This window comes from Parambassis ranga, chromosome 1, assembly GCF_900634625.1.
Source record: "Parambassis ranga chromosome 1, fParRan2.1, whole genome shotgun sequence".
Taxonomy (NCBI): domain Eukaryota; kingdom Metazoa; phylum Chordata; class Actinopteri; family Ambassidae; genus Parambassis; species Parambassis ranga.
In genome coordinates, this window is record NC_041022.1 from 5,895,967 (window position 1) to 5,923,737 (window position 27,771).

General features: G+C 41.0%; 2 protein-coding genes across 2 annotated transcripts; both read right to left on the reverse strand.

Moving 5' to 3' along the window:
• Window positions 1-269: 269 nt before the first annotated feature.
• Window positions 270-7,934, reverse strand: LOC114433751 (Kv channel-interacting protein 2-like). The gene is made up of 9 exons (XM_028402421.1): window positions 7,658-7,934; window positions 3,541-3,639; window positions 3,328-3,452; window positions 3,166-3,235; window positions 2,399-2,469; window positions 2,046-2,153; window positions 1,850-1,954; window positions 899-961; window positions 270-813 (listed from the first exon to the last, which is right to left on the reverse strand). The coding sequence occupies exons 1-9, from the start codon at window positions 7,728-7,730 to the stop codon at window positions 766-768; spliced, it is 762 nt and encodes a 253-aa protein (XP_028258222.1). The 5' UTR covers window positions 7,731-7,934; the 3' UTR covers window positions 270-765.
• Window positions 7,935-12,000: 4,066 nt separating this feature from the next.
• Window positions 12,001-27,599, reverse strand: armh3 (armadillo like helical domain containing 3). Its single transcript, XM_028414772.1, has 26 exons — window positions 27,500-27,599; window positions 26,401-26,510; window positions 26,249-26,305; window positions 25,621-25,767; window positions 25,393-25,500; window positions 25,207-25,299; window positions 25,054-25,128; window positions 24,878-24,964; window positions 24,194-24,250; window positions 24,022-24,065; window positions 23,423-23,483; window positions 23,291-23,337; window positions 22,637-22,712; window positions 21,825-21,918; window positions 20,291-20,392; window positions 20,100-20,158; window positions 19,946-20,011; window positions 19,763-19,832; window positions 19,469-19,529; window positions 19,287-19,375; window positions 18,376-18,458; window positions 17,953-18,079; window positions 17,754-17,829; window positions 16,588-16,666; window positions 13,202-13,318; window positions 12,001-12,962 (listed from the first exon to the last, which is right to left on the reverse strand). The coding sequence occupies exons 2-26, from the start codon at window positions 26,500-26,502 to the stop codon at window positions 12,870-12,872; spliced, it is 2,070 nt and encodes a 689-aa protein (XP_028270573.1). The 5' UTR covers window positions 26,503-26,510; window positions 27,500-27,599; the 3' UTR covers window positions 12,001-12,869.
• Between the last annotated feature and the right edge of the window lie 172 nt (window positions 27,600-27,771).

The following is a 27,771-nucleotide window of genomic DNA, read 5'->3' on the forward strand; positions in this document are numbered from 1 at the left end:
TCCTGATTGAACTTCATAAGTGTCCCAGGACTGGCCTCAGAAATGGTGGATTGTACCTTGTTGATGTGAGCTGATTGTGCCCTCAGTTAGCTTCACGAAGCATCCTACACTAGTATATCTGTTTTGTAAGCCAGCGCCAAATATTATAGGCTACACACTTATCAATCAAACATCTGATTTAAATCCTTGCATCCCATTCCAGCTGTCCGGGGATAAAATGCACTCTTGTATGCATAGTAACTGTGATGTTTATTCAGTTTCCTCATCAGTCCAAACATCATGCAGACACAGTATACAGGACTATATTAAGTGCGAGTGATGAGCTACTCAGTGATGCTGAGTCTGGAGGAGAACAGTTAGGATTATTGCTTGATTTTCATCTGTCATTACAGGAGACGTGTGAGTATAGACACTGTGGGATACTTTACAACATGTTTAACCCTTGACTGTTTGTTCCATGTGCCTGCACAGACGGTCTCTCTCCCTGTAGTGTAAAATACATACAAGCAATAGAGAAATATCACAGTCCATCCTTCTCCTGATTCCACCTTTCTACACACTATTTAAAAAACTATTTTTCACACAACTGGGGTCATTTGATCACTAAAAAGGTGTTTTTTTTTAGTTAGATATTCTCAGGTTTGCTATTATTTGGACCCTGCAGCGCTCTGCTCGGGCCCAGAAACAGTCTGACAGGGAGCTGTGTTACTGCAGCGGAGCTCCAGGCAGGCGGGAAATGTCTCCTCTGTTTGCATCCACCAGTGTTTAGATGACATGATCAAACATGTGCATGGACTGAATGATGTTCTCATCCTGGATAAGAGAGAAAAAGAAGTATAAATATGTAAATAGTTACATCAGCTGTTGGCATGCATCAACAAACTAAGGGTTCAATGACCTTTTGACATGTCTCCAGGAACTCCTCGATGGTGACTACTCCATCATTGTTCTTGTCCATTTTCTGTAAAAAAAGAAGGAAAACAGATTCACAGATGCTCCAAAGAATGATTAAAGTCAGTCACCACAGCTGCACTGAATGTATGCAAACCCGCTTTATTTGTTTGTTACCTAATAGACTGGTGTATTTGCATGTCACCGCTGTAAAATCAGTGGTTTACCTCATAACATGCAGCAGCAGTGGTCATTGTGTTACCATGTATGTGCCTCCTTCTACAAGAAGAGCGGGTTCTGCTCATTAAAGCACGGCTTAGTGGACAAAAACCTGACACACTGAAGCCAGTTTCATGATGATGGAGCCACAGTGACGAGGATTAAAGTGTATAAGTAAAGATGACAGAGAGCACAATGCTTGACTCACTGTGCCACCTAGTGGTGGCTGGTGAAGTAGGCCTACCCTGCATGGCTAGATAGTTAGCATGTGTCTTTGTAATCCCAGAAGGGAAATCGCTTAAGGCTGCTGCCAAGCAGCGCCACACACCAGTGAGTGCACTGGAGGCAATGTGGATAAAGTGCCTTGCCCAAGGACACACAACAATGACTAGGGAGGAGTTTGGGATCGAACCACCAACCTTCCAGTTATAGGATAACCCTGCTCTACCACTGAGCCACTGCTGCCCAAATAATGTCAAAATTATATAACTAAACTATTTAGTAAATGAAACACAGCATAAATATACACACATATTTTAATTTGCAAGAGAAATGAATTAAATGAGGCAGAAAACACAGTTTAAAGTATTCCTGACCACTATTTGACAGCTCCACATTTTGAAGAGCACCTGGCAGCTCACACAAGAACTGTATTATCCATTTAAAAAAAGCATCTATTTCAAGAAGCTCTTTGTGAGCTCTGTGTTGTAGATGTGAGGTGAAAGATGTCAAGGTTTACCTGGAAGAAGCTGTCAACATGCTCCTTTGGAGCGTTATCCTTTACGCTGGGGTAGGTGTACTTCCCCATCATCTCATAGATGGAGTGCATTATATCTGTCATCTCCTGAACAAGGAGAGGAAGAATAATAAAAAAAAAGCATGAGCTGCCAATACAGCAACACAAGACAGTTGACAGAGAGACAGCGGCTCAGGACCTCTCTGGTGATGCAGCCGTCTTTGTTCAGATCGTACAGGTTAAAGGCCCAGTTGAGTTTATCTGTTATGGAGCCTCTCAAGATGATGGACAGGCTCACAACAAAGTCCTGCAGGAGGGAGGAGAAAAAAACACACAGCGGAGGTCAGGAAGGTGAGTCAAGAGAAAGGTAAAAAGTTTTAGCTGGATTCTCCTGGAGTTCTGACACAAACTAACAAATCAAAAAGTCATGAGCTTCATGAAGGAGGTTCAAACAGAAAGCTTCCTGCTGGCTATTCTCTGTAAGGAAGACAAAAAAGAAAGAGTGTGTGTTTGTGCAGCAGAGAATAAAGGGGAGGTTTGTGTATGTTTCACCTTAAAACTGACCAGTCCGTTGTTGTGTGTGTCAAAGGCTTCAAACAGGAAATGTGCATACATACTTGAATCTGGAACAAAGAGAATATAAACCATCAGTTTGTTATTTTACACTCACTGCCCAAACTCATACAAAGAACCAATATTAGACATGCAGGCAATTGATTTTAGAATATTTATGGGTTCAGTAACGGCATCTTATTTGGATTTGCATATAAATATGGTGAGAAAAAAGGTAAAGTGAAGTAAGATAAAGAGTGAAAGAGGATCACAGAAAGCAGACTATGATGCATTTGGTGCCTGTAGGTTGTTATATGATACTAATCATCTTGTGTTATTTAATTTTGTCCAAAGGCACATAGCAACATGTAGCATGACACACAACATGGGTCTAATGTGACATGATAGAAGGAGCCAAAGATGACACATTTTTAAGATGTTTTGTTAATAAATATTTTTAAAACGTACAGTATGTCCTCATACTCACCAGCAAATAGTTAACAAAGATGTTTGATGTTTTCTTGCTTTTCATACACACACCGTGTCTAAACATCCCTGTCAGAGGTCTGATTTAACCCCACAGATCATCTGCTCTGAGGGGATCTCTGGTCACATGATCAGGCATCTCCTGATGTGTATGCACTGATCATGGAGCTCATGGGCTCTTCTCTTCATAAAGAGCTGCTCATTGTCTCCAGTGAGGTTTCATAAAATACACTGAAAACATGTCAGTTTTGATGAGCTGTGAGGGGTCGAGTGTGACTGACCTCCCTGAGGGAAGAACTGGGCGTAGATGCTTTTGAAAGTCTCCTCATCCACCACGCCGCTCGGACACTCCTGCACAGATAAACACAGCTTACTGCACCAAATCAAGACCAGAGTGACATGAGAGCACTTAATTCAGTTATTTCAGGGGATCTGTAACTGACGTTTTTGAACCCCCGGTAGAGGACCTGCAGCTCCTTCTTGCTGAAGTTGGTCTGCTGTACGAGGCGGTCGAGCCTCTCTGGTCTGTGGCACACTGTGGACAGTTCACCCTCATCACCTATACTTCCTAAAATGGAGAGAGAAAACAGTCCAGAGGGACAAATAAAGTTAGAAAGTATAAGTGTGCTTCATGTTCTCTGAGATGTGACACTTGCCTTCGTTAACTGAAGGGCTGGAGCCGGAGCGACAGCAGGGCAGGAGTTTGAGGAAGCGCTGCTTTATGGTCTTTTTATTGGGTTTGGATGGAGGATTACCTGAAAGAACCAATCAGAACAAAGATTAGAGGCACGCATCCTGCACACCATGTTATATCCCGGATAAAACAGGACTCAGATACTCGTTAGAATCATGCAGCTTGGTGTGAGCGAATTAGTTTGCTGACCTGGCTTTGACCCAGTATGACTCAGAGTGGAGAGCATCCAGCATGTGAGGGCGGAGGTGAAACGACACATGACTGAAGCCTGAGATCAGAGTCTGAGATCAGAGTCTGACCATGTACACACGAGTCTACATCTGAAAACGCCCGGTGCTTCCAAAGATCTCCTTTAAAGAGGAGACCAACTCCTTTCCTTCTCTTCTTTAACCCCTAAATGTCTCAACCTTAACACCTTTATTTAAAGATTAGACCTGTATTAAAGAGACCCATGTCCTCTCCTCATTCAGCAGGAGCAGCAGGTGTGCCACCTTCATGCATGCTGCTCCTGCTGAATGAGTAGAGGACATGGGTCTCTTTAAATCAGGTATAATCTGTCAAACCTCCTCTTCATCCGTCATTCAGTTTGTTTCCTGCTCCACAGTTCTCCCTCTGTTCTTTTATCTGAGCACTCTTCCCACAGACTGGATTGAACACACAGGTCACAGCCAGGTGGGTCAGAGAGGGTTTTATGTGGGCCAAAAATCAAATGTGTTTTCCATAGTCCTTAAGATTCATATCTGCAGGACACATCTGAGCTTTATGGTTTCCTTCTTCATGTATTTACATCAGTTCTTCATTAAAAAAAAAAGAAAAAATATACTTTATATCTACATCAAACAAACCACAACAAAAAACAGAGTGAGGACAGAACAAGAGAGACAGAGAGAGCCCCTGAGCTGCCTCCCTGGGGGTCTTTCCAACCACCAGGTGGCAGTGTTGAGTTTCCATCACCTCAGGTCTGACTGTAAAGGGGCTCTAGTTTAGATCAAGAATAAATAAATACACTTCAATGACACCTGCTGAACATGCACACTAACTGACACACACTCATGTTTTAACTGCAATGAACAGCAAGGTGAATTGATGATGGAAAAAGTTTAGTATAACCTTTAAAAATATATTTATAGCCACGAGAAATGTGCAGTTAACCACAAATCTGTACCTTTATTGTACAAACACAGAAGACCAGCAGGAAGAAAGACAATAAAACTCATCAACACCTGCAGGGACACGAGGATAAAAGGTTTTTACTTTTATTTTCTATAAAAACATATATATATATTTGAATTATTGATGCACTGTCAGAGTGTGTGTGCCTCCAGGTTTTATGTCCCTCTTGATTTATTCCTTATGTTTTAATCCCAGACTGGGTCAAACTTGTCTGCCCCTTTAAGACCTCTTTATTGCTCCCAGGGTGGCCGTTTGAGTGCACTCACCCTGAGCATCAGTGACAGAGGATACGCAGGATATATCAATCAAACTATCAAACACAGCAGCTGCGTGATCATGGAAAAACAAACAAAGCACACACACACACAGAGGCAACACAATAACCAGAATCAGAGAACAAACTGCTGCCTTCAGGGAACAAATACTTTCCAGGGTTTTTTAAATCGTCCTAATTGTTTTACACAGAAATCCAATAAAACCTCAACAGGAGGTTGATCTTTGAGAGACGTAAACCTCTGAACATCTGACCCAGTTCACAAACATTAGCTGGAAGTATAAAGCCGCTGTGCATCTGCAGGCTGTAGCCTGAGCTGTTGATGAATAACACACCTCTCAGTCCTTCAGACCCTTTGGGCGATCGAATGAATCAATCGGAGAACTGCAACACAACGCTGCGGATCAATAAACTTTTTCACAGTTGTTACTGACACATTTAAAGGCTCTTTTAACTCAGACAGAGGTCGGATTTCTTTATAAGACATCTTATAAGAACAGATCAGCACTTTTTGAAGCTTCTGATGGACTTTAGGTGATTTACAAGAGCGGCTCGTTCCCTCAGTGAGAGAGGTCAAGAGGTCCACGACCACAGCGATGTTAAGTAAAACATCCAAACATGTGACCTTAAACCCAAACCCTCTTCTTCCCTCAGTGTTCGGGAGGTCATGACGCAGCACTAAATGAATCTTTGTAACCTAATGTTGCCCAGGCAACAGCCTCTTCTTATACAATAATCCCTCTGAGAGACACAGCTCAGATTATTGGACCCAAAAAAATCTCTCTCCTACACACACACACACACACACATTAAACTTTACACACATAACCCTGTTGCTGACACAGTGACTGATTATGACAGAGGTTCACCTCAGTTCACTGTCATCATATCAACAGGATCAGATGTTGTTATCTGTTACACAACACTGATCTGGACACTCGTCATTGGTCCAGAACACTGTGAAAGGCTTTTATTTTGAAAATCAGAATGTTCTATAAATCTTTGGTGTTTTTGACAATAAAAAAATGTACAAATATATAAGTATCTGCTGATTTAATCCTCAGTATTAACATCACTGGATAACATAATCCTGTGTGTGTGTCTGTGTGTGTGTGAGGACGCTGTGTGACACAATGTGCAGCCACACCAGTAAAGAAAAAGGCCATTGTTTATGTAGCTGTGCGCCCTGCTGTGGTTGTGGGAATGACTGCATGTGGATGTGTACCGAGCTTTGTAGTTTTTAGTTGAACCGTCCCTTTAAAGCCGACAAACGCTGACGTCATGGTTCACCTGTGCTGTGATGCAGCGGCTGTCAGTCAGCAGCACTGTAACATGTGAAGCGTTCTGCACAAAGTGATGACTCGGCAAAGCTCCAGCGTATCTATAATGTATGAAATAAACAACATGCAGCTTTACAGAGGAGCAGCTGAACATGCGGACTTCAGTCTGATGAATGTTTTAAACGCACTTTAACAGACTTTCCATAAGCATTTCATCAATACCTGTTAACATAACAGAAACTGTGGAGCAGAGCAGTGAATGTGTTTGTGTCTCATGAGCGCTGCGCTGCACCTGTTCACTGTTTGGTTAAGCTGCTGCTGAATGAGAAATCACACTGTCTATTGTTCCTGTAACAACTATCAGCCATTAAATAAAGCCTCATCTTTTCCATCCATCCTACATCTGTCCATTTAAAGTGCAGAGTAGATAAAACTGGAGCTGCTGTGTGTGTGTGTGAGATAATAAAGAAGTTATTTTTACACATTATTTAAATGTATTTTGGGAAGTTGTCAGCAGAATGACAGCTTCACAACTAAAGAGAGGCCTCTGTGTGTGTGTGTGTGTGTGTGTGTGTGTAAGCAGAAAGAAAGAAAGAAAGAAAAAGCCTCTCTGATCTGATGAGGCCACAAACACACAGTGACAGGTATAATTTTAGGTGACAGCAGAGGCTGCTTTTACAATATTTCCTGTTCTCTCTGTTTTCTTTGAACTGTTTAGTGTCACAGCGACAACACTGGTAAACAACTTATTATTTAATTACCTTTAATGTCTCAAATACTTTTGTTTAATTGGAGTGCACTTATGCATCATGTAATCAACATCATGTAATTAATGAATCACTATGATGTATCATTAGATTATGTCAGGAGGGAGACATGTGTCCTTGGGTTGCATCTTGTGTCATTTTCTTTGTTATTTTTTAAAGATAAATAAAAAAAATGATGTTTCTGTGCATGAACTAATTTATTAATTGACCAAGAGCTCCTTTTATTCAGTCATCTACTCACACTGAAACACTGTATTGTTACTTGTCCTTCACACTTGTAGCAAATGTTGTCTAACAACACTTTCTGGTTCGTGTCCAGGAAGGATTTGAGGACAGGAGACATCATGATTTAAACCTCTCTGCCCGGATATTCGTATTAAAAATGGTCATTTCAAAGTAAAATGTCTGTAAAGTTTAAGTCAACGACAAACATGTGAGTGAGAGAATGAGTGTCCACAATAACACTTGGACCGTGCTGATGGTTTTGTTGCATCCAAACTCCAAAGCAAACTTGAGCGCGCACCACCAGATTAAAGCCATGTCAGCAAACGTCAATAAATCACTCATTAGAGTCCGAACACGTACCTGTGAGCGGGTCGTAGGATCTGTCCAGCTCTCTGGAGTCTGACAAACTCTGGTCCTGACTCCTGGATTTCATTTTAAATGTCTCTCTCTGAGTCTCTTATTACCAGACCACCACCACCATCACCGCGCTGAACCTGCAGGGTCTGTGCGCATCTACCACTTCAGCGCCTTGATTCCTGTTTGCATGTCACTTTTCAGCTGGAATCAGTCGGTGCAGCCTGGGATGAACGCCAAAGATGGAGAGAAAAAAGTCCGCGTAAAGCTCTTCTCTCTGCGTCTCTCCAAAACACTCACTAAGCAGCAGCAGCGCGCACTGATCTCCACACAGAGATGAAGGTTTAAATTCAACGATCCTGCAGCTGATGTTTTCTTTTTTTTTTTTACATGTCCAAACATCCGTGTGACAGCTGCAGCATCTGTATGTGTGACGACCTGCTGAGAGGGAGTGAGGAGAGGGAGTCAGTCAGAGGGAGTGTTTATCCGCTGATCTGCGCCTGGCTGATGGATGGGCTCACCTTGGCTCGAGACTTGAGCCGCGTAATACCTGCAGATCAATACACTGTCAGCTCTGCGTCCTTGAGCTGGTTCAGTTAAGGGATGACTCACACTGTAAGCACCAAGGTCGTGATTAGAGGGAGAAATTCATTTGAATACTGAATCCATAAAAAACGCACCAGTAAGCTGGAGGTGGTTCATGAGGATAAACCTCAAGACTTCTGCAGCTTCGTTTCCCATCACAGACTCCAGCTTTCAAACACTGGTCCTTCTGGAAGGTTGAAGGATGTGCAGTGGTCACAATAAACTCTTGATTCAGGTACATTTCAGAATCAGGGGCCCAGCTCTACACGAAATGATGAGATGAAACACTAAGTTTAAACTTCTTCTCTCATCTCTAAACAGACAAAGTGAGTCATCATCACTCTTCAACATAGCACCCACTGAGCTCCTTCTTCATCTTGAGGAAGAGGTAGCAGTCTGAAGGGACAAGTCAAGTGCTCAATCAGTTCAGATCCACCATCATCCTGCATGGCAGCCATCACTGTGGATTTGTGGACTGGAGCGGGGTCCCAGAGGAAGAGCATCAGCATCAGATTACTTTAATGTGCACCTCAGTGCTTTGGCTTTCTGAGGATACTCTAGTTTTGTGTTTTGACTCTGGTTGGAAGTGGTGGACTCAAATCTCATCCATGGGTACAAATTGCTGCAGAAATCTCTCAGCAGAAAAATGTCAGATCATCTCCTGACCTTAATTCACTTCTCATCAGGACCAAGGGGACGCAGGCAGGGTCCAGTGAGCTGACGCCTTGTTTCATTCAGGGGGTGTTGTGGACATGTTTCTGACACTCATTGATCTTGGTGACAGTGGGATTATCTTCTAGGCTCTCTCTGTGCTACATCTGACTTTTACAGCACATCATTGTCACCATGGTTACCATCCAGTCTTTATGGGCTTCTTTGGGTGATAAGAAGTTCAGATGGAAGATAACTGCACAAATGTTTCAGAACTGCTTCATATCCTCAACTCAGGATGAAGCTCACTCTTACTTGACCTTAAAATAAAAATAGAAAATCTCTCACAGGTAACTGGAGAAGAAGAGAAACATTATGGTCCAAGAAAAGCAGAAGTAATGCCTGTGAGGGATAAACAGTGTGGCAAAGCTTCTTTAAAGACCAGTGAGGGATTATTATGTCTCCTGTTTGAATGATGGAGAGGAGAGAAACCATCTATCAGCTGCTGGGAAAAGAGCAGGATGAAGAAAAAGGACACAAACGGAGAAAAAAAAATATCAAAGGGAGGGATAGCGGTGCATCAGAAGAGAAGGCTGCTATGGGGAGGGAACAGAGGAATGGAAGATGACAGAGGAGAGGTATTTGAATATATTATGCGCTTTGGGAATCTTATATCTCGCAGTATTGATGGTGTTTATCTCCCAAGGGGGTTTACAGAGAAGTTTACCACCACTGCAGGCTGGAAAGTGGAGCTGACAGATAACCAATAATGAGCTCTGATTGATGCCTGAAGTAATGCACAGTGAGGAGCGGCGATGCAGGTGACAAACAACAAACACACACACACACACAGATACAGTAACCAGGTGAGAGCCGGCACAGGCTGTTCTGCAGATACAGACGTGGAGGCACAGAAGAAGAAATGAAGGGAGGGGACACTCAGCCGAGACAAAGTAGGCAATCTCCCCTCAAATGAATATTTGATGAGAAGGCTGATATGCTTAAATGAAACGGTATAAATACACACACCAGCATTAACGGGTTATCACAGCAAAACACACGGGTTAGGCTCTGTCTGAGGCGTCACGGTGCAGACACACACTCACACCCAGCATGGAGTATCAGAGTTAAGATGCTGTCCAATATGTACTAAGAAAGGAATAAAGTTTAGAAAGAAAATGTCACACACACACACACAGGCTGCAGCATCTTTACTAGTATACAAAAGCACATTATCTGTGGATCAGTCACTGCACTGGTACAATGCTTGCGTGTCCATTAGAGGCTTGTTATTACTGTAATTTTCTTCTCAAAGCTTTAATTAAGAGAAGCACAAACTGGTCGCTTTTAATGCTGCTGAGTTAAAAAGAGTAGACACATGGAGGGGGTGAGGGGGTGAGGAGGATGGTTTGGGGTGTTCAACTGTCTTGCACCATCAACTGGTGTCTGTGACTGTTTTTTTTTTGTTGTTTTTTTTACAAATAACAAGAAATAATCCTTGTTTTTTTAACCTACACTCAAAAAAAATCTGCAATTTCAGCCTCTAAGTTTCTGCAAATCAACTTTTAAGTCACAATTACACATTCTTCCATTTCTCCATGCTCCAGTTCAGGTACTATGATCAGGACGAACACTCCAACCAGCCGACAAGTTAAACAGTGTTAAAAAGTGGGAGTTAAAGGTTTCTCAGCTCTTCTTTCCGACTTCTAACCAACATTTCTTGTCAAATCAACTTCAAAAACGTTCGTTTCGCTGACCTTCTGTCATATCACACACATGGGCAGAAGCCATCGTAACGAGATAATCAATAATATTTGCTTCTCCTGTCAGTGGTTTTAAGGCTGTGTCTGATTGGTGTAAAGCACTAAACACAAATTAGATCACGATAATAAACTCATCGCAAACACACAGTCAATACATGACCTCAGGCTGTATTGACTTATGTTTCCAGTATGCTGACGACACACATTTCTATAAAAGCCCATGAGAAAATCCCCCCCCCCCCTCCAGAGTGAACATGGCTCTTTGTTACCTCGTGCTTCCAGCAACATTGAAGAGATGTGCTAACAAAGCAGGGATCCACATTGTCATTGATTTGTCCTCAGTAACATCAGCCCTCCCTTCTGATTTTTCTCATATCAGCCTCCTCCTTCCTGACCTCTGCTTGTATTTATCCTCCATCCAAAGGATCAGCTTACAACAACAAAAAGACTTAGCTGCCATTGTTTGTGTGTGCCTGAGGGTGAGGGCATCATTAGGAGGTAGCTGGAGGACAAAGTTTATCAGCGATAGCGGCTAATTAGTTTCACAACATGAGGGGGGCAGGAGAGGGAAAAGAGACAGGGATGAGGAGCAGTTCCTCCATCAGTCACGACCCAGTGATATGTTTATTCACTCAAATGTTGAGTTCAGGTGCACCTAAGGTAACTAAGATTCAGAATATTCATGATTAAGTCTTCATTTCTGAATTCTGATACTGCCATGGGGAAACATAAACATCATAGACACAGAGTAAACAATCCTGTGTCAATAAATATTCCTGCAACCATCCTAATCTGCATCAATAGGCAATCAAATCCCCTTATCAATTTAAATAATATAACAAAACATATATTCTTTATATTTTATCCTACACAAGAACTCAAATTATTCATTGAGCTTAACATATCTTCTAAATATTTTTTGTAGTTTCCATGAAATCAGAAATTAGAAGATGTCACCACCCAGGTAGCTCACAATGACCCAACATATTATTGCATCAACAAAACTAAGTTTTCATCAGGTATCCACCCTAAAAAGTTATCCTGACCATGAAAAATAGAACAACAATAAAATCTGCTACTTCACCTGAAATCAACTGTTAGTGCAACATAAACATGGTAAACATACAGTACATAGCACTATTTCCTCAAACGCCAGTGGTGCACACATGAGAGTGTGGCAAAGCCGGGGATTGAACCGCCAACCTCATGCTTTGTGGACATCAAGCAATAAATGATTAACTTATTCATTCTGATTTATTTTTCAGTGGTGAATTATTTCAGGGCACAAACAGGGTTAAACTTCAAATACACTCTTCCTAATACTGAATGACTAAACAGAGGAAGCACTGATAAGAGTAGGAAACCAATCTTTATTTAAAAAAGGAACATAAATATACTACAGGTGTTAGAGATAAAAGAAAGAAGACCTACAGTTTTGCATAATTCATGTCATAATTCAGAAAAAAAAGTTCTGAATGATGAGAGCAACAGAAGGTTGTGTGTGTGGATCCACTAAAGACACACCAGCAGAGATGATGTCACAACTCAAAATGTGGTTTTCCTTCTAAACTCAGCTCACTACAACAGAACTTGTACAGTTCTGACTGTTAGTATGAAATCTGGCCAAAAACAAAGAGGGTTTTTTTATTTTTGTTATAAAATCACTTCAAAGCATCCTCAACGTAATTACTCCAATGTTCTTAAGCATACATGTAATGACAAAATACTTTTTGAAGAGAATTAATTCGACATTCACGCAACAAGCATTCAGCGGAAGAAAGAGTTAATGTTCTAATTCAAGAGGACTTACAGTCACCACACTCACAAAGGCTCGATGTCACACTCAAAGCCTACATCTTCTGCTCTGACTGATGCAGAGATGATTCCAGAATACTATCTTAAAACGTGTCAGTTAACAGTCCGGCCAATAATCCTGCTGATTGCACACAAAAGGAACCAGTGCAATACCAGCACTTCCTTATATTACACAACCACAAACGCAAAGGATTCAAAGGTTTTTGTTTTGAAGGTGCGTCCACCCTGTCAGTGTCTCTGCAGCACAGGTTCAGTTCACAGGAGACAGAGGATGAGATGAGAACAATGGAGGATTGTACTGTGTGTGTGTGTGAAAGTATGTGTACATCATGTCCACCATGCGCACTCTGTATGTCCGTCTGCAGGGAGGTGAAGGTGAGTGAGTGTGTGTGTGTGTGAGAGTCTCAGGAGATGGTGGAGAACTCTTTGAGCAGGACGTCCTGACTCAGCGTGTTCAGAGAGACATTCTTCCTCACATTCAAACTGATGGAGCGCACCTGGAGACACAAATCATTGCAAATTATTATTAACAGGTAATAACACACACAAGAGGCCCAGATGTAATCCTAGTCCACACCCTGCACCCAAACCACATCCGTATTTAGACAGGTCATCATTTTAAAAATAGTTGAGGATGAATATAAATCTTTCTGACAGTGAGGATGCTGATTAGAGTCTAAATTTGAACAACTGGATTTAAGAAAAAGACAAAGATGATGATAACGCTATCTCTCACCAGCTCCTTGAAGAAAGCGGCCTCTTTGGGCTGCTCTGAGTATCTCTCAAACTGGTCCAGTCCGTCCTGTAGTTTGAGGGTCAGTGTGTCATAATTGGACCGTACCACCTCCAACACCTTCAAGGGAAACAGAACATCAGTTTTAAGTGTTTCTTTAACCACAGACTGGATCTTACCTAAAAAGCCTGCAGGTGGTCAAATATTAATCAGTGTTAAATACTTTATTCGAACATTTTTATTCAGGAGGGATCATGTGGAGGGTTGGAGTACTGCAGTGTGACACTAGCTTCCTTTCCAAAGCTGCTCACAGCCATGAGACACACACATTTCTTCACATCTATGTGCACTTTATTTAGCCCTCTGATAAATGCATTTATTTGAAGCACTAATCTGCATTATTATTTTCGAGCAGATTAGTTTAAAAATAGGTTATACGAAGATGACAGCTTCCCAAAAGTTAGACCAAAACACCTGGATCGTCTGCAGTACACATCATAAACCTCACCTCCCCCATGTTTGTAGAGGGGATACGAACCACCCCCCCCCCCAAAAAAAAAAAAAACTCAAAAAAGTACTCCTTAAGTACATTTTTCCCAAGATAATTCATAGCTCGTTAGCTAGCATAAGTCCTGCAAATGTGTGTTTTATGTTTTTTTTTCATTAATACATGTATATTATATTAGTTATTGTTGGCTAATTGAGGAAGTAACATTGCGATGAGCCTTGCTACTGGCTCAGCGGAGAAGTGGGAACAGCAACCGTGCGGCTTCACCTACTGCTCAGACTCTGGCTCAAAGACTGCATCATATTCCAACATGGCAGCATAAAGTGAGATATTTTGGCCACGCTTTTGTGAAATGGGCAAAGGCAGAATCACATTATCTATCTCTATATACACACTCAAAGGTTTTAAAATGTCCAATAAATCTGAACCACTTTAGAAGTGATTTTCAAGATACATATACTATCAAGCAAAGGATATCGCACTACAGTGAGTGTGTGTATTGCGGTTACACTCGTACAGGACACTGGTGCCTTCGGCTGCGAATAGAAGGTGGGATGAAATAAGGTTGTGTCATTATGCAGAGATTCTCCACACTTCCACCCCTTAAGCTGTGGAATAGCCCCTAAGCAGACCTTTCTAATTATTGTATTAATGTCTCAAACAGCTTGACACACTCACAGCGAGACACACGAGCTGCACATTTTGTCATGCTTCCCAGAGAAAAGCTCTGTAAGGCAACAAAACCAGCCTGTATCCACATAAACATACGGATCACATGAAGGTAGCAGTACATCTACTGTACAGCTGAACCAACATCTTTAAATTTATTAAGGGTAAGGAGCATAAAGCGTTTCTACTTTTATTTATCTCTAATAACTCTACAAGCTCTGCTCAGACAGAAAGGAGCTGTCGTTTTTATTTCAACCTCCGATGGCTTACTGATGAAAAATTCATACCCATATCTCTCACAGCGCTCCACCTCCCTCCTCTTGGCGTGAAAGTATGGAGGCAGGTTTGAATTGGAAGTTAATGCAAAGGTCCAAAAAGACGGGAGCTATGACGAACTGGTTGGACACGCAATATTCCTTCATCATGTTGTTTTAGGAAAGACTGCTTGGTTCAGTATACAAACACACACAGAACTTTCTGCATCACTAAGCACATCTGATTGTGTGCATGTGCTTGTCATTGTGTTTATCTGGATGCTGCCGTGTGTTGTACTCCAGTATTGTGATTTGTATGATAGATGCAGAGAACAGCAGCTTGATATAATGCTGCATGTTTCTGGAGGACATCCATCTTCTGGTGTCACTGTAGGGAATAAAGACGCTCCAGGCGAGTGGAGTGCAGGCGGCTAATGTGTGTGTGTGTGTGTGAGAGTGTGTGTAAGCTGTCTCTATGTCAAAAGACAGTGAAATGGAAGAAATGAGAAGCAGAAGGATATTATTCTGGAGCTCTATATCTCTATTCTACCCTGTAGTCCAGCTCCACATTGGTGAGTTATCACTGAAAGCCTATGGTGGATGGATTACAGTGAAGCAACAGGCCATTTTATGTTTTTTTGTCCCAGTGTCAAAGAAGCAATGTCAGCCAGAGAGGTTAAGGATGAATTAGACTCCTCAGATAGAGTCTAAAGAAGATATCCTCCCACTGTTGTTATGGATGTGATATCATGACAGACCAATGCTGAATTTGAATGTGTTCAGTCTAGTCTCAGCCTCTCAGTGAAGCCCTCTGTCAGTGAAGCCCTCTGTCAGTGAAGCCCTCTGTCAGTGAAGCCCTCTGTCAGTGAAGCCCTCTGTCATGCTGCTTTGTGGTTTATTCACTGACGATGTTGAGCGTTAGACAACAGAGCATGTTTTAGGCAGCTGCACAGCTGGGAGGTGTTGTGTATTTGTGGCTGCGTGATGCATCTCAGATCAATATCAGTGTGTATGTAGAGTATTTCATTCTTGTATCTATATATCACAGTACAGCAGCTGTGTGCCGATGTCAAAGAATAAGCTCAATGGCATCTGAGAGTCGGGTTTTATATGCCAAAATTATCTAAAACAGTTTACGACTGATCCATAGCAACACATTGACAAATCAAACTTAACTGTCTTTCTATATTAAACCACAAAATGTGTGTTATCAGCAGCTCGAGGCACAAAAACAAAGCAAATGTATCCGATTACACAGGTGTAGAGAATCATATAAAAACCACTGGTAGCTTATTGACACCAAAACTACATTCCGTCGTTCCTCTTTGTTGTGAATAAATCTAGTAGATAAACACAGGGAGGTAATTGGAGAATATAATGAGCAAATCCATCACCTGCTTATCAGCATGTTAAAGGCGGTTTTCTTATCCACACACACTTGACATAAATAATAAAGTCTTCAACGGAGCTTATATCAATGACGCCTTCAAACAGTGACTGTGTCTTTGCTGCTTTCTTTAAATAAAAACCTTAATGAATCGAACTCTAAATCACCTTTTGTTAGATTTCCTTTATGAGTGCAGCAAGTGATGACTACTAAGAATGTTTATAAAACAACTGCTGGCACCAAATGTTCCTACTTAAATCATTATATCAATATTTTGTTGTGAGCAGCATAATTTTAAACAGAAGAACTGTACCAGAATGTGTGTTAGGTTCACTGCTCCTCCTCTGTGATTCATTTCTACAACACAGCTGCTAACTTGATGAATAGGCATTCTTTCCAAATAAAATGCAGTGAGCCACTACTGAAACACTTTTTAAAGCTCCGTGAGTGTTTTCCATTGTTTGCTGAAAAATTCATAAGATTTACTTTTTTAAAATGACATGAGCGAGTTCAGTTCCAAGAGTTTCTTTAAAGGCAGAGTGTACAAAGAGGTGAAGTGTGCTGCGTTTACCTGTTCTTCTGACAGCTGGGAGATGTGGTTCACAGCAGCGTACGACTCAATCTTGGGGTTAAAATGGTTGATAATGGCCCTAAAAGACAAAAACACATGCACTCTTAAAATGAAGCAGCCAATGTTCTCCCTCAAATTTACACAGCAAGTGTGTGCGTACTTGTATATTACAGACATGATGTGACTGTAACACATCTCATCACACTTCTGACTGCTGGGATCTGGTCCCAGGTTCAGCTTTTATAGGTTAAATCACTGGAAAAAAGGTGGGTCGGTCTATCTCAGTGCCTGCTTCACGTTGTGTGAGCTCACTGGGGAATTTCACATGTAAATTCTGAGTTAATCTTTTTCCAGCATTAGCATTGCTTTCTAAGAAATGAAATGTTTTTTTTCAAATATACATTGATGTAATAAACACAGCTGAAAGATTAAATGGCTTAGTTTGCAATAGCTCAGAGAGCATCATATATCAAACAGATTACAGTGACAAAAATGCAAAGAATTCTTCTTGCGGTAATTCTGCTGTCATTTACAAGTGGGAAGCCGGCCTTTAGAGGAACGGACTGATGGGAGTAAAATGGGATTGGCCCATTGAGTTCTTTTTAACAAAGTCTCTATGGGTGCTTTATGCTTCTCTGCCTTCATTCATTTATTCATCTATGCTCTCATATATTACTCTTTTCATATTCTTCCCCCAGCCTTCATTTCATCCACGGTGACTGCCTTTTGAGGCAGAGAAGCTGCTCTATCAGGAGCCCACATGTGTGGGTGAGTCCTCTGGAATCCTCGTATGGGTGCCCCTCAGGGCCCTCCAAGCCAGGGTGACCTCAGAGGATCATCTTGTCAGAGAAGATGGAGGAGGGGGGAAGGACAGATTACAGGGGAAATGTTGGAGCGGAGGCCAAGCAGGGTATATGTGTGTATGTGTGTGTGTGTGTGTGTATGTGTGTGTGTGTGTGTGTGTGCAGGAAGGTTGGGGTGAACGAAATAAAAGCTTCAAATTTATCAAATGGGGGGGCCTGAGGGATGAACACAGGCTGCAGATGGAGCCCAAATTACAGTCCTTAAGACTTCACTTCATTCACTTTACTGTGACCTTCCTCCAACACATCTGGTATGACTCATTTCTCTTTCTTAAGGTACGATATTTGTGTGTATGTTATTACCTAACATTGACAAGGGCGTGCGTGACTTTGCTGGCTGCCTCTTTCCACTGGCCTGTGTTGGTCGATACTCTCAGAACTGAAAGGCAGAGAAGGAAAGAAATGAAAATTGGTCATACAGCTGTGAACATCTTTCAAATATCCAGCCTGGTGACATTCTACTAAACTAAATGTGCTGCACTGGAGTGTTTTCTCAACATACCCATACAGTACAGGTTGTCGAAGACCTGGTGCATTCGGACGATTTCATAGTACAGCTCGTCGTAGCTGTTGGAGGTGGGCAGGAAAGTGTCTCCGTATGTTATGAACATGTTGAACAGGTTCACTACCTGGGTAAGGAGATGCAGAACAGTGTGAGCTGAGCAGTGTGTTACAGGAATACATCAAATATAGGAAATCTAAAGATAAAGTAGATGCATTGCATACACAGCCTGTTTGACTCCTTTAAACACCTCTGATGAACTAAAACAGGGAGTTAAACTTGTGTGTGATGTCAGGCATTTGCACAGCTGGACTACAAGCAGCACCACTGCTAAAGCAGCTGTCTCCCCCTTTACTACAGCCTCATACTGTCGAACTCCAGTGTGTGAGTGTGTGAGTGTGTGTGTGTGTGTGTGTTTCTCACCAGTAAGGCCAGATGAAAGATGTTGTGCTTGGCCAGCAGCGTGGTCTCGTTTGACAGCAGGAACTTTAGCAGGTTGATGAGAGCTTTGCAGAGGGAGACACGCTCACATTAATGAAACAACATGCAGGGTTGATAATCGCCTACCAGCAGAGACATATGGCTGCCGTCTGCTTTCCTCAGTGTGCGTCTTTATTAAGGTAGATAATGGAAACACAGGAGGGGGGAAACCTTTCAACGCCAAATCAAGCCTCTTCACAAGCTTCTATTCTGGAGAAACTAAAGCTTTTAACAAACTCCAACCGGAGTTAGGGCCTGAAAGAAAGACAGAAACATCTATTGCTTTAATTTGGCTCATTTTTTTCCTCCCCAGTCTTATTCCATGGTGTGCTATTATCACCATCAGGAGGAGAGGGTCGGTGTTATTCAGGGAATTAAACTGATTATTGGTCTGATTAGAGGAATCTGTGCTCTAATGAGACACGGTGCGATGAGGCCATTACAAGCTGAAATGTTATCCCATTGTGTGTTGACCAGGCTGAAAACAAGGCCACCAGGATGGATTGTGGCTTTCTTTAGAGACTCATTATCGAATCTCAATGATGCAATACATTTTCAAAACAGCAGGCCCAGTGACTTCAGAGGGGAACATGGCTTTTGTTTTGCCAAAGCAGCAACTAATTATTTAACTGTGATCCCTTTGCAAAATAAATAAATAAATAAATCACTGAAAGTTAATTTGGAAAAAAACGCCACTTTATACATGTCCTGTCTTGTAATAGTCGTTTCATTTTTGCAAGCATCAAGGAGACAAGATGACAGGAAAGGCACTGATTTCTGTCACCTCCTCCTCAGAAGAAATTAATCCCATGTGAAGCAGGTGTTATTCTGATGAGACGGTGAAATATCTCTACCTGACCAAAGCTCTCTCCAGGTGTAGTGTAATCGGATTCTGCATTTCTTCTGGTAACAGAGGAGTTTGTGGATGATCTGCACACAGCGCCTGATGAAGAAAACAGACACATTAAACCATGCTTAACAAAGCAGGATGAGTCATAATAACATGGGCTTAATGTGTAGCTGAATGTGTTCTCACAAGTATAAATCCATTGGGAAATCCTTCATCATATGAGTGACGACAAACTCCACCATCAGATCTGCACAAAAAAAAAGGAGGAGGCGGATTAAAAACAAATAACTTTTAGAGGACCATTTAACTACAAACATCAAACACAGACATTACAGAACGTGAAGCTGTGAGGCAAAAGTAAACAAATGAAAAACATTAGATTCACAATAAGAAACGTGATTCTACTAGCATGAAATCCAGACAAATCTGAAAGAGATTTCAAACTAACTTGCAATTGTGGTAAAATTCTTTCGTTCATACCTAAAACAGCACACACAAGCGGCCGTGAAGGGATGTTCTTGTCCACTGCTTTTTTCCTGTGCCTCATAGGCTGAAATAACACAGAAAAGAAATATATAAAAAAACATTTATATAACCGATCTCAGTTTATGAACATCTTTTCTAGACACACAGTATTAGGGACACTCACAACCACTCACTCACCATTCTGTGGAGATTAACTCTGAAGTTCATATTGTCATCATGAAGGAAGGCATCAGCATACTGGTCCTGTCACACAGAACAGGATTGAAAACAGTCAGACAGTCAGTTGATGTGGACGGATGCAAAACTTACAACTCTGCAGTGTGGCTTGTACCTCAGCTATGCAGGTGAGGATGATCAGGCACAGTCTGGCACTGTTGAGTCGATGCTCATCTATAAACACACATATACCTCTTAGATAATAAGACTGAAACAGTTAATGATAGGAGATGTGATGAATACAACAGCACACAGGACATTTATTTATTAAGTATATATGGAGAGTAACAGCAGCATTCTGTTTACCTTTAGTATCCTGCATCACAATGGAAGCATATTTGAGGAAGGTGATGAGCAGGTTGCTGGTCTGCAAGTTAGGATCCAGGGGCAGTTCTGGGTTGTTCATCACTATGCAGGAAATACACAAATAAATGCAATCTCTTTGGATAAAAGTGATGAAACTATACAGTATACAAAAAGAGCATCTGTGCAGCTAGGACCTAATCAGTTATTGTATAAATTATGTCTTCCCATAAATACTAATCACTTTCAGTCTAAAAGTTTTTGTTTGGGCATTTGTTTGCAGCATAACTGTACTGCATGTTGTCTAGATATGCATCTCAATCCATTTAAAAATCTCTGCTCTCTGAAACACACAGCCTGTTTCATGGATAAATGATGAGGTGGTCATTTCTATCTCTTACGTTCCTCCAAAACCCTCATTTATCAGATCACTGCAGGCTTATCAGACAAGCAAATCTCACACTGTCAAAAAATATCCCATCATGTGGGGAAGGAAATGTATATTTATGAGATGTGATTACAGGCACATGTGTGTGCTACCATTTCTGGTCTACCAGAGGGCCTAAGTGCTGAGGTTCCCATGACATGGAATAATGCACACTGCATGTGAAACATTCATCTGTATTTGAAGCTGTAGTTTAATATTTTATGTATAAAATGGCTCTGGGTTTCACGTAATGGAGGCTGAGCTGGGCCAGAGATAGAAACATGCACCTTTAATGGTTACAGTGTGCATGCATGCTAAATGACCTGCTTTTGAACATGTTTGCAACAACACACGCCCTCCATAAAACCTGTAGTGGCAGCCACTCCTTTTCAAAGAGACAAGGTGTAGCAATCTAAATTATTGAGATGTAATAAACCTGCAATATAGGTGCTACGGCTGTATATACCTACCTTATCTTCATCAGATAAATTAGTAACGTGCTGAATATTTGAAACCCCCCTCCTGGTGCAGATGCATTTGTGCCTCCTTACATCTAAGTGTGTCAAAAGTCAGCAAGAGCTGCCAAGCTTGGAGGGCACCTTTTTAAAAATGCATATGAAAAGTTAAGATTAGGTGAAGGCACAGAGGCCCTCAATGCCCGAAAGCTTTCAGCCCCTTCAGGTGTTATGAGTGAGTCCATTGTTTCGTTTACCTTGAGACCGAATGTAGAATAAAACAAATGTTAACACAAGGACCTGATCAGACAAGGTTAAAGTGGTCCCCCAATGTGAGCTTTGGTGTCAACAGAGGTGGAAAAAACACTGCAGTTGTATGTTTAAGGCTATAAATACAGCTTCAGAAATAAATACTAAATACTACTTTCTTCTTAGGAAAATGTATGTTTATATAACCCATGAATTCCCTTTGGTCACTGTGTGTTTTTTTCACCCTTGCTCCATCTGGCTGAATATAAATCTGGTTCCAAACACTAACATGGGGACAGTGGGAGGGACCCTTCCCTTCTCACATGGATCATTTTAGAGACTTTAGAGTATTTTCTAATACAAAGTCTGTTATAAATATAAAAACATGAAAACATATGACACTTACTGTCTAGGGAAGGCGGTGTTGTGCCAAGAGGCGTGGTCGGTGTGGTTGGAGTTGGGGTGATAGGTGTGGCTGGGATGTTAATCTCAGGGTGGCTCTGTTGAACGACCAGAAACAGATTTAAAACGTCATTGATGGTAAAAACCTCTCTTGTGTCCCAGTACAGGCTGAGTGGAAGATACAGTGTAACTGAAAAGGAATGAGATCACTGCTGTTTGTGAACAACTACAGACCCCTGTTACTATTGAGTTAAACCTTACTGCATCCATAGGACTGTGTTAATGCATTGTTAAAGAAAGGCCCACAGCAGCACTAAGATGTATAAGATCTACAGATAACAGGATGCATCCAACAGACAGAAGAATGATAAAGTCCATCCAGCCTGGGAGGCAAAAGATTCGAAAACTTTTTGTCAATGTTTCATCTCAAGGGGAACAAAGAAGGAAAGAACTTTTTAAAGACTTAATATTGCCAAATATAAAAGTCTAAATATTCAGTGTTCTCCCTTTCAGACATTAAACAAGCCGCCTGCAAATCATATCTCAGAGCGCACCCATTGGAACACTCATAAATCTCCTCTGAGAAAAGAACAAATTCCAACCAGATAAAGCCCAGGTGACTCCTTTACCAACTGTCCTGTGGATGATAATGCAGGTATGTACGTAATACGAATCACTGCCTTGTGGTTGTATCCCTGAATATACCAGTAAAGTTAGAGCGGAGTTTTAATGACCGTGTTTTTGCAGAATACTGGCCAAACAGCTGAATAACATTAAAAAAAGGTGTGTACCATGTTTGTACTAAGTAGTTGTTACCTGTGCTAATACAGTGATGAAGTTACGGTTGAGATGCACAGCCTCATAGAGCGCCAGCAGAATGGCCTCATTTGTCCTAGAAACAAAAAAAAGCACATTTGTTTGAGAAATAAAATCTTCACTTAAAAGTGGACAGAGATACTTTACACTTAGATACATTTGAGGTCGAGGAAGAAGAAGAAATACAATCAGATGGAGTTTATTTACTACCTTCATGCATCAACAGGTCACTTATTTAATTTTCTATATCATTAACTACTGCACAATATGTACCCTTTCAGACATATTTCTTTGATTTACATTTTTATGTTGATGAATGATTTGACATTAACAATGTAAAACAACGCAAGCACTGCTCGTGGATCTGAATAATTAGCATCATTTTTTAATATTGTCACCCTGGATTTTATTTAAACATTTCTTCCTAATGCAGAAAAAAAATATGTGGACAGTCTACATTGTGTGGGAGTTTAAACTGTAACGATGTAATGATGAGGTCTCTTGTTTGCTTTAATTAAACTTAAAAGGAGTCTAAAACTTGACTGAATCCCAATATTGAACTTGTGGGCACACAGTTGTGTACTTTTTTTTCAATTTAAAATTACATTTACATTACAGTTAAGTGAGTTGGAACTGAAATGGCTTTGCACTTACTGTACAGACAGCTTCTCATCAGCATCTGCTATAAACATGCTGCCCACCTGAGAACATGAGAAGAACCAAGCTATTAGCAGACTGTAATAAAAACATCTTGAAGTGATGTCTACTGTAAAGACAGGATCCTACCATACTAGTGAGTGTTGAGAAGAATCCACCCTGGTTCTCCTCCTCTTTGTCTTTGTACTGCCTAAAAGATAAAAGGACAACAAGCGGAAAATGATGGACAGAAGCAGGTAATGAAAGAGTGGAGAGAATGACATATGTGAGCCACACACACAAACACACACACACACACACAGAACAAAAGCAGAGATGAATGTTTTCTCTCAAACACAGCGCTTGCAACCGAACACAAATTTACCTAACACCTCCCTGCAATTTATTCTCTATGGGGCATTCAGCTTATACACAAAACACAATGAACTGTATGAAGTCGCCATCCATCACTTTGATGCGTCTGTGTGTGCGCGCAGACAGACAAGACCTCCATCACAAACAGCATTTTAATTTCCAAACCTTGCCTCATCCAAAAAACATTACACACTGCCAAACCTGTCAGATATAAATAACTGAAAGTATAAAAGGCCTGTGTGTGTTTTTTTTTCTTTGGGGGAATAGAAATAGAACATTTATGGGAGACTTCAAACTAAGCTGACGATGCCGGTACACCGAGCTCTGCATCATTAAAAACACTTTTCTGACACATGGAAATTTTAAGATCTCACCTGTTATATTCTGTCAGAGCTTGGTGGACGACCATGCCCATTCCCTGGGAAAGAAAAACATCCAGTGTTTCAATCAAGCCTTTGATAATCTGTCTGATGTGAACATCACACTGACTACTAATTATACTGCAGTTCAGAAAATACAGATACAGATAAGTGACAGTATACTTACATCTAGTGTTGGCTCATCATCCACAATGGAGAGTTTCACAATGTATGGATTCACAGACTGAAGACAGAAACATGAGTGATGTTAGAATTATACAAATAATAACATTTATTACACCTCAAAGGGAAAACTCTGTCTGCCCATGACAGGGTGTGGAAGTACAAACAGTAATGACAAAAAATGCCTGCAAAGTAAAAGAAGTTGGACTAAGAGACATCTTTCAAACTGGATTTATAGATTCTCATAATTATAATTAAACTGAAGGATCATGTCCAGAATATGCACACTGTCTGAGGGCATGGAACATGTTTGAGAAGGCAAAGGGTGTAGCAGTACATAAAAGTATTTATGTCTGTTAAGTGAAATAAGTCTTTTCTTTACTTGACATCTAGTAAAAACATGTTACCAAAACAGGCTAGTTCACTTCTAATTCTCATATATTTTCCCCTTTCGAGACAACGCTACTTCACAGTACTGAAACAGACTTCAGAAAGTGTTTCCAGAGAAGAACAATAATGAAGGAAAGGAGAACAGAGCTTTACTTCTGGATACACAGTCCTGTCCAGTGCCTGCTCACTGACTCTAAAGCAGGCTTTTTATACCAGGGTTTAGAAATACCTCCCTGAGCTTTGTGTCAAGACAAACAAGCACAATCACAGTCAGTAAGCATATGCACAAAATACACACCTCATATTTTCTGTAGTTGACCAGAAGGGCAAGAAGCACCACAGCATCATAACCATGCTGCCCTCTGCTGGACACATCTGAAAGAATCTGAGGAGGCGACAGAGGGATACATGACTGGAGACGGTTCTAAATTAAAGAAGTAACCAAGAATTATATTCTTTAGACTATTCTCTTACCTGTAATATGGCTTCAAAGATGCTATTGATCATCACATATTCCAGTATAGTGTTCTGGCTAATATTGTCTGTTACCTGTAAATACAAATATGGCATTAAACATGCATAACAAGCATTAAAGTCCATCAGATTATAAGAAATGCTCTGTCTTACCGTCACTAAACACAGCAGGAGTTTAAGACAGAGGCTCTTAAGACTCTCTGAGCTGTCTCCACAAAGAAGGCTATCCAGTCTCTCCATCAGGTCCTGGAGGAGACACAAAAACAAGAAACATTGTGGGTGAACACAAGAGAAAGCTCCACCTGCCTTTCCATATTTAATGTGTCTTCCTTTACACACCTTCATCCTCTGCTCAGCTTTGTCAAACCCCATGAGCATGTTGATTATATCAAAGCCCGATGCTGACTTGTTCTTCTGGTGAACCCCTCGGAAAAGTGCACAGAGAGTCTAGGAATAAAAGGCAAGAAAACACAAGTGTTTCATACGGCAGACATGCTACGAATACTACTGTGATGATCACATGCACAACGTAACCTTCAGGTGAAAATCTAGATGAGCTGTAGTTACCTGCAGGGCATTGACCACTTTGATCTGATGCTCCTCTGCCAGAGTCTGAACACAGTGGTGGAATAGAGAGTTGATATTGTCTTGAATGCGCTGGACTTCCTCTCCATCTACACTCTCTAACTTGGACTCCAAGTATTCTAGGTTCACCTGAACAAAAAGAGATGACAGGAAAAAAGAGTTGAGGTGCAGAGAAGAGGTGTTGCATAAAATAAGGGGACCAACGTGCCTGGCTTAAGATCTCACTGCACCCTCAACAAATCAAACATACTATGAAGCAGAGCAGCTGCACAATCAATGCAAATTATGACACCACACAGAGTCCTGTGCATTGAACTAATCTGTGCAGCGTTTGTTTGGACTATCTGATTTGCGCTTACCAAGCACTTCCTGTTTTTCTCTGTAAACTGTGCGACATCTACAACCACAAATCACTGATCATGCACGTTCCTTTCTCACCGTCTTTAATCTTCTGTTTTAAAGCAAATGTGTACGTTGCCACGTTTCATTCTTAAAACAGAGCTTTCCCATGTACCATTGTTGTATTACTGCAACATTGCTGCAGCTACAAACTCCTTTAAAGTAACACAAGAGATTTCCTGTCATGCAGAACATAGTTTCTGCTTAGTACCTTCATAAGAAACAGCTCATCCCAGAAGCGAGGGTTGTTTTTGGCTGGGTCCTCTTTCTAAATCACAACAGAAAGCACACTGTTAACACTTGAACAGCAACATTATTTCTGTTAATTTTTACCAGAGGTTGTTCATTCAACACAATACTTACTGCAAAAATCTCATCATACATCAGAACCACCTTCTCTTTCAAGGGCTTTTTGGAGGACGATGTCCTCCTCAGCAGGCCTGCCTTCTTCTCTACCTGAGACATGACTAAGTCTGTTCATGAAAACACAGAAGGAAATAAATATATTTATAAAATTAATACACGAGCAACACATCAATCTCCAAGATTCCTTTTATAATTACATTACTGGTACATTTATGAAAGCCTGCTTGCATTTTGAATTGCTTACTTTAACAGCAAATTAATGTTAGGATGATTATTTTATGATTAATAGCTTCTTCAAGTGTCAAGCCCATTCAGAGGAAGTGAATTGTTTGCACCTGGTCACCTGTGTGTACTTTACAGTGTTGTTGTCCGGTCAAAGCCTGCACAGCTGGCCTGGATTTACTGTACTATACTGCTCAGTGGCAGCAGCAAGTTTGTGTTCACTTATTACTTTTACATGGTCACTATTCCAGTCTATTACCTGCTGTCTTAAGACACTTTTACTGTCCTTATTAGCTCGGACGCACAAACAGCACAGAACTAACGTTAGCAGCAACTGACATGGCTGGCAAACCTAAATATTAATAGAAATAGTAATAACTTACAGATACATGTGAATCTTTGGTTTAGCAGAACAACATACTTATGTAAATAAGTTGTTAGTTGTCAGTTGTTCGTTAGCAAGTTAACTCAATAATTATCGGGGGGCATTTGCAAATAATGATATTTCTAGGCAGTTAACCAAAGGGCAATTTGCAATGGGCTACAAGCTAGTTAGCTAACATTAGCTAACTAACACATCGCTACCTAGCTGGGTTAAACAGGTAAATGATAAACAGCAGCATTGGTCACGCTAACCACCAGATATTGTTTGTCACAAGACGCTCGAACAAGATTTTGTTTATTAGCTCGTATGTCAAGAATTGTTATTCTAGAAAAATAATTTTTTCGCAGCCCAGGCTAACGATATGTAGCTAAAGCCTGTCAAACAGGGATGTTAGCGTTTACGCTGACTTAGCATGAGCTATCTTGGTGCGATTATTGATACAACAGCTGTCCTACGTTGTTGATGTATGTGGGCGCCGTCTGTTCTTACCTCAATTAAAGTATTAAAATCTCTGTTGTAAATGTTCATGAATCTAATGACAACAGTATGTGCTAGCATACTGCTACAGCTGGCTTCCTGCTGTCTTCAGGGTCTTAGCGCCCGACAGATTCCAAAACGTTTATTTCCCATAGGTAATGTTATTTCTCATTTTTAATTTGGTTACTGCACAAAATGAGTTCTAAGTGCATGAAGCTGGTTTTTATGCGACAATTACACAATGAACTATAATCTCAAGCTATAGGTTTTATTATTACTATTGT

Coding starts and splice junctions, on each gene's coding strand:
- armh3 (XM_028414772.1), bottom strand. CDS start 26,502: ATGTCTCAGGTAGAGAAGAAGGCAGGCCTGCTGAGGAGGACATCGTCC. Junction 20,159..20,290: donor TGTGATGCAGGATACTAAAG/GTAAACAGAATG, acceptor GTGTGTTTATAG/ATGAGCATCGACTCAACAGT. Junction 12,963..13,201: donor CCGCTTTCTTCAAGGAGCTG/GTGAGAGATAGC, acceptor TTGTGTCTCCAG/GTGCGCTCCATCAGTTTGAA.
- LOC114433751 (XM_028402421.1), bottom strand. CDS start 7,730: ATGAAATCCAGGAGTCAGGACCAGAGTTTGTCAGACTCCAGAGAGCTG. Junction 3,640..7,657: donor ATCCTACGACCCGCTCACAG/GTACGTGTTCGG, acceptor TGGTTCTTTCAG/GTAATCCTCCATCCAAACCC. Junction 2,154..2,398: donor ACGGACTGGTCAGTTTTAAG/GTGAAACATACA, acceptor TCCCTCCTGCAG/GACTTTGTTGTGAGCCTGTC.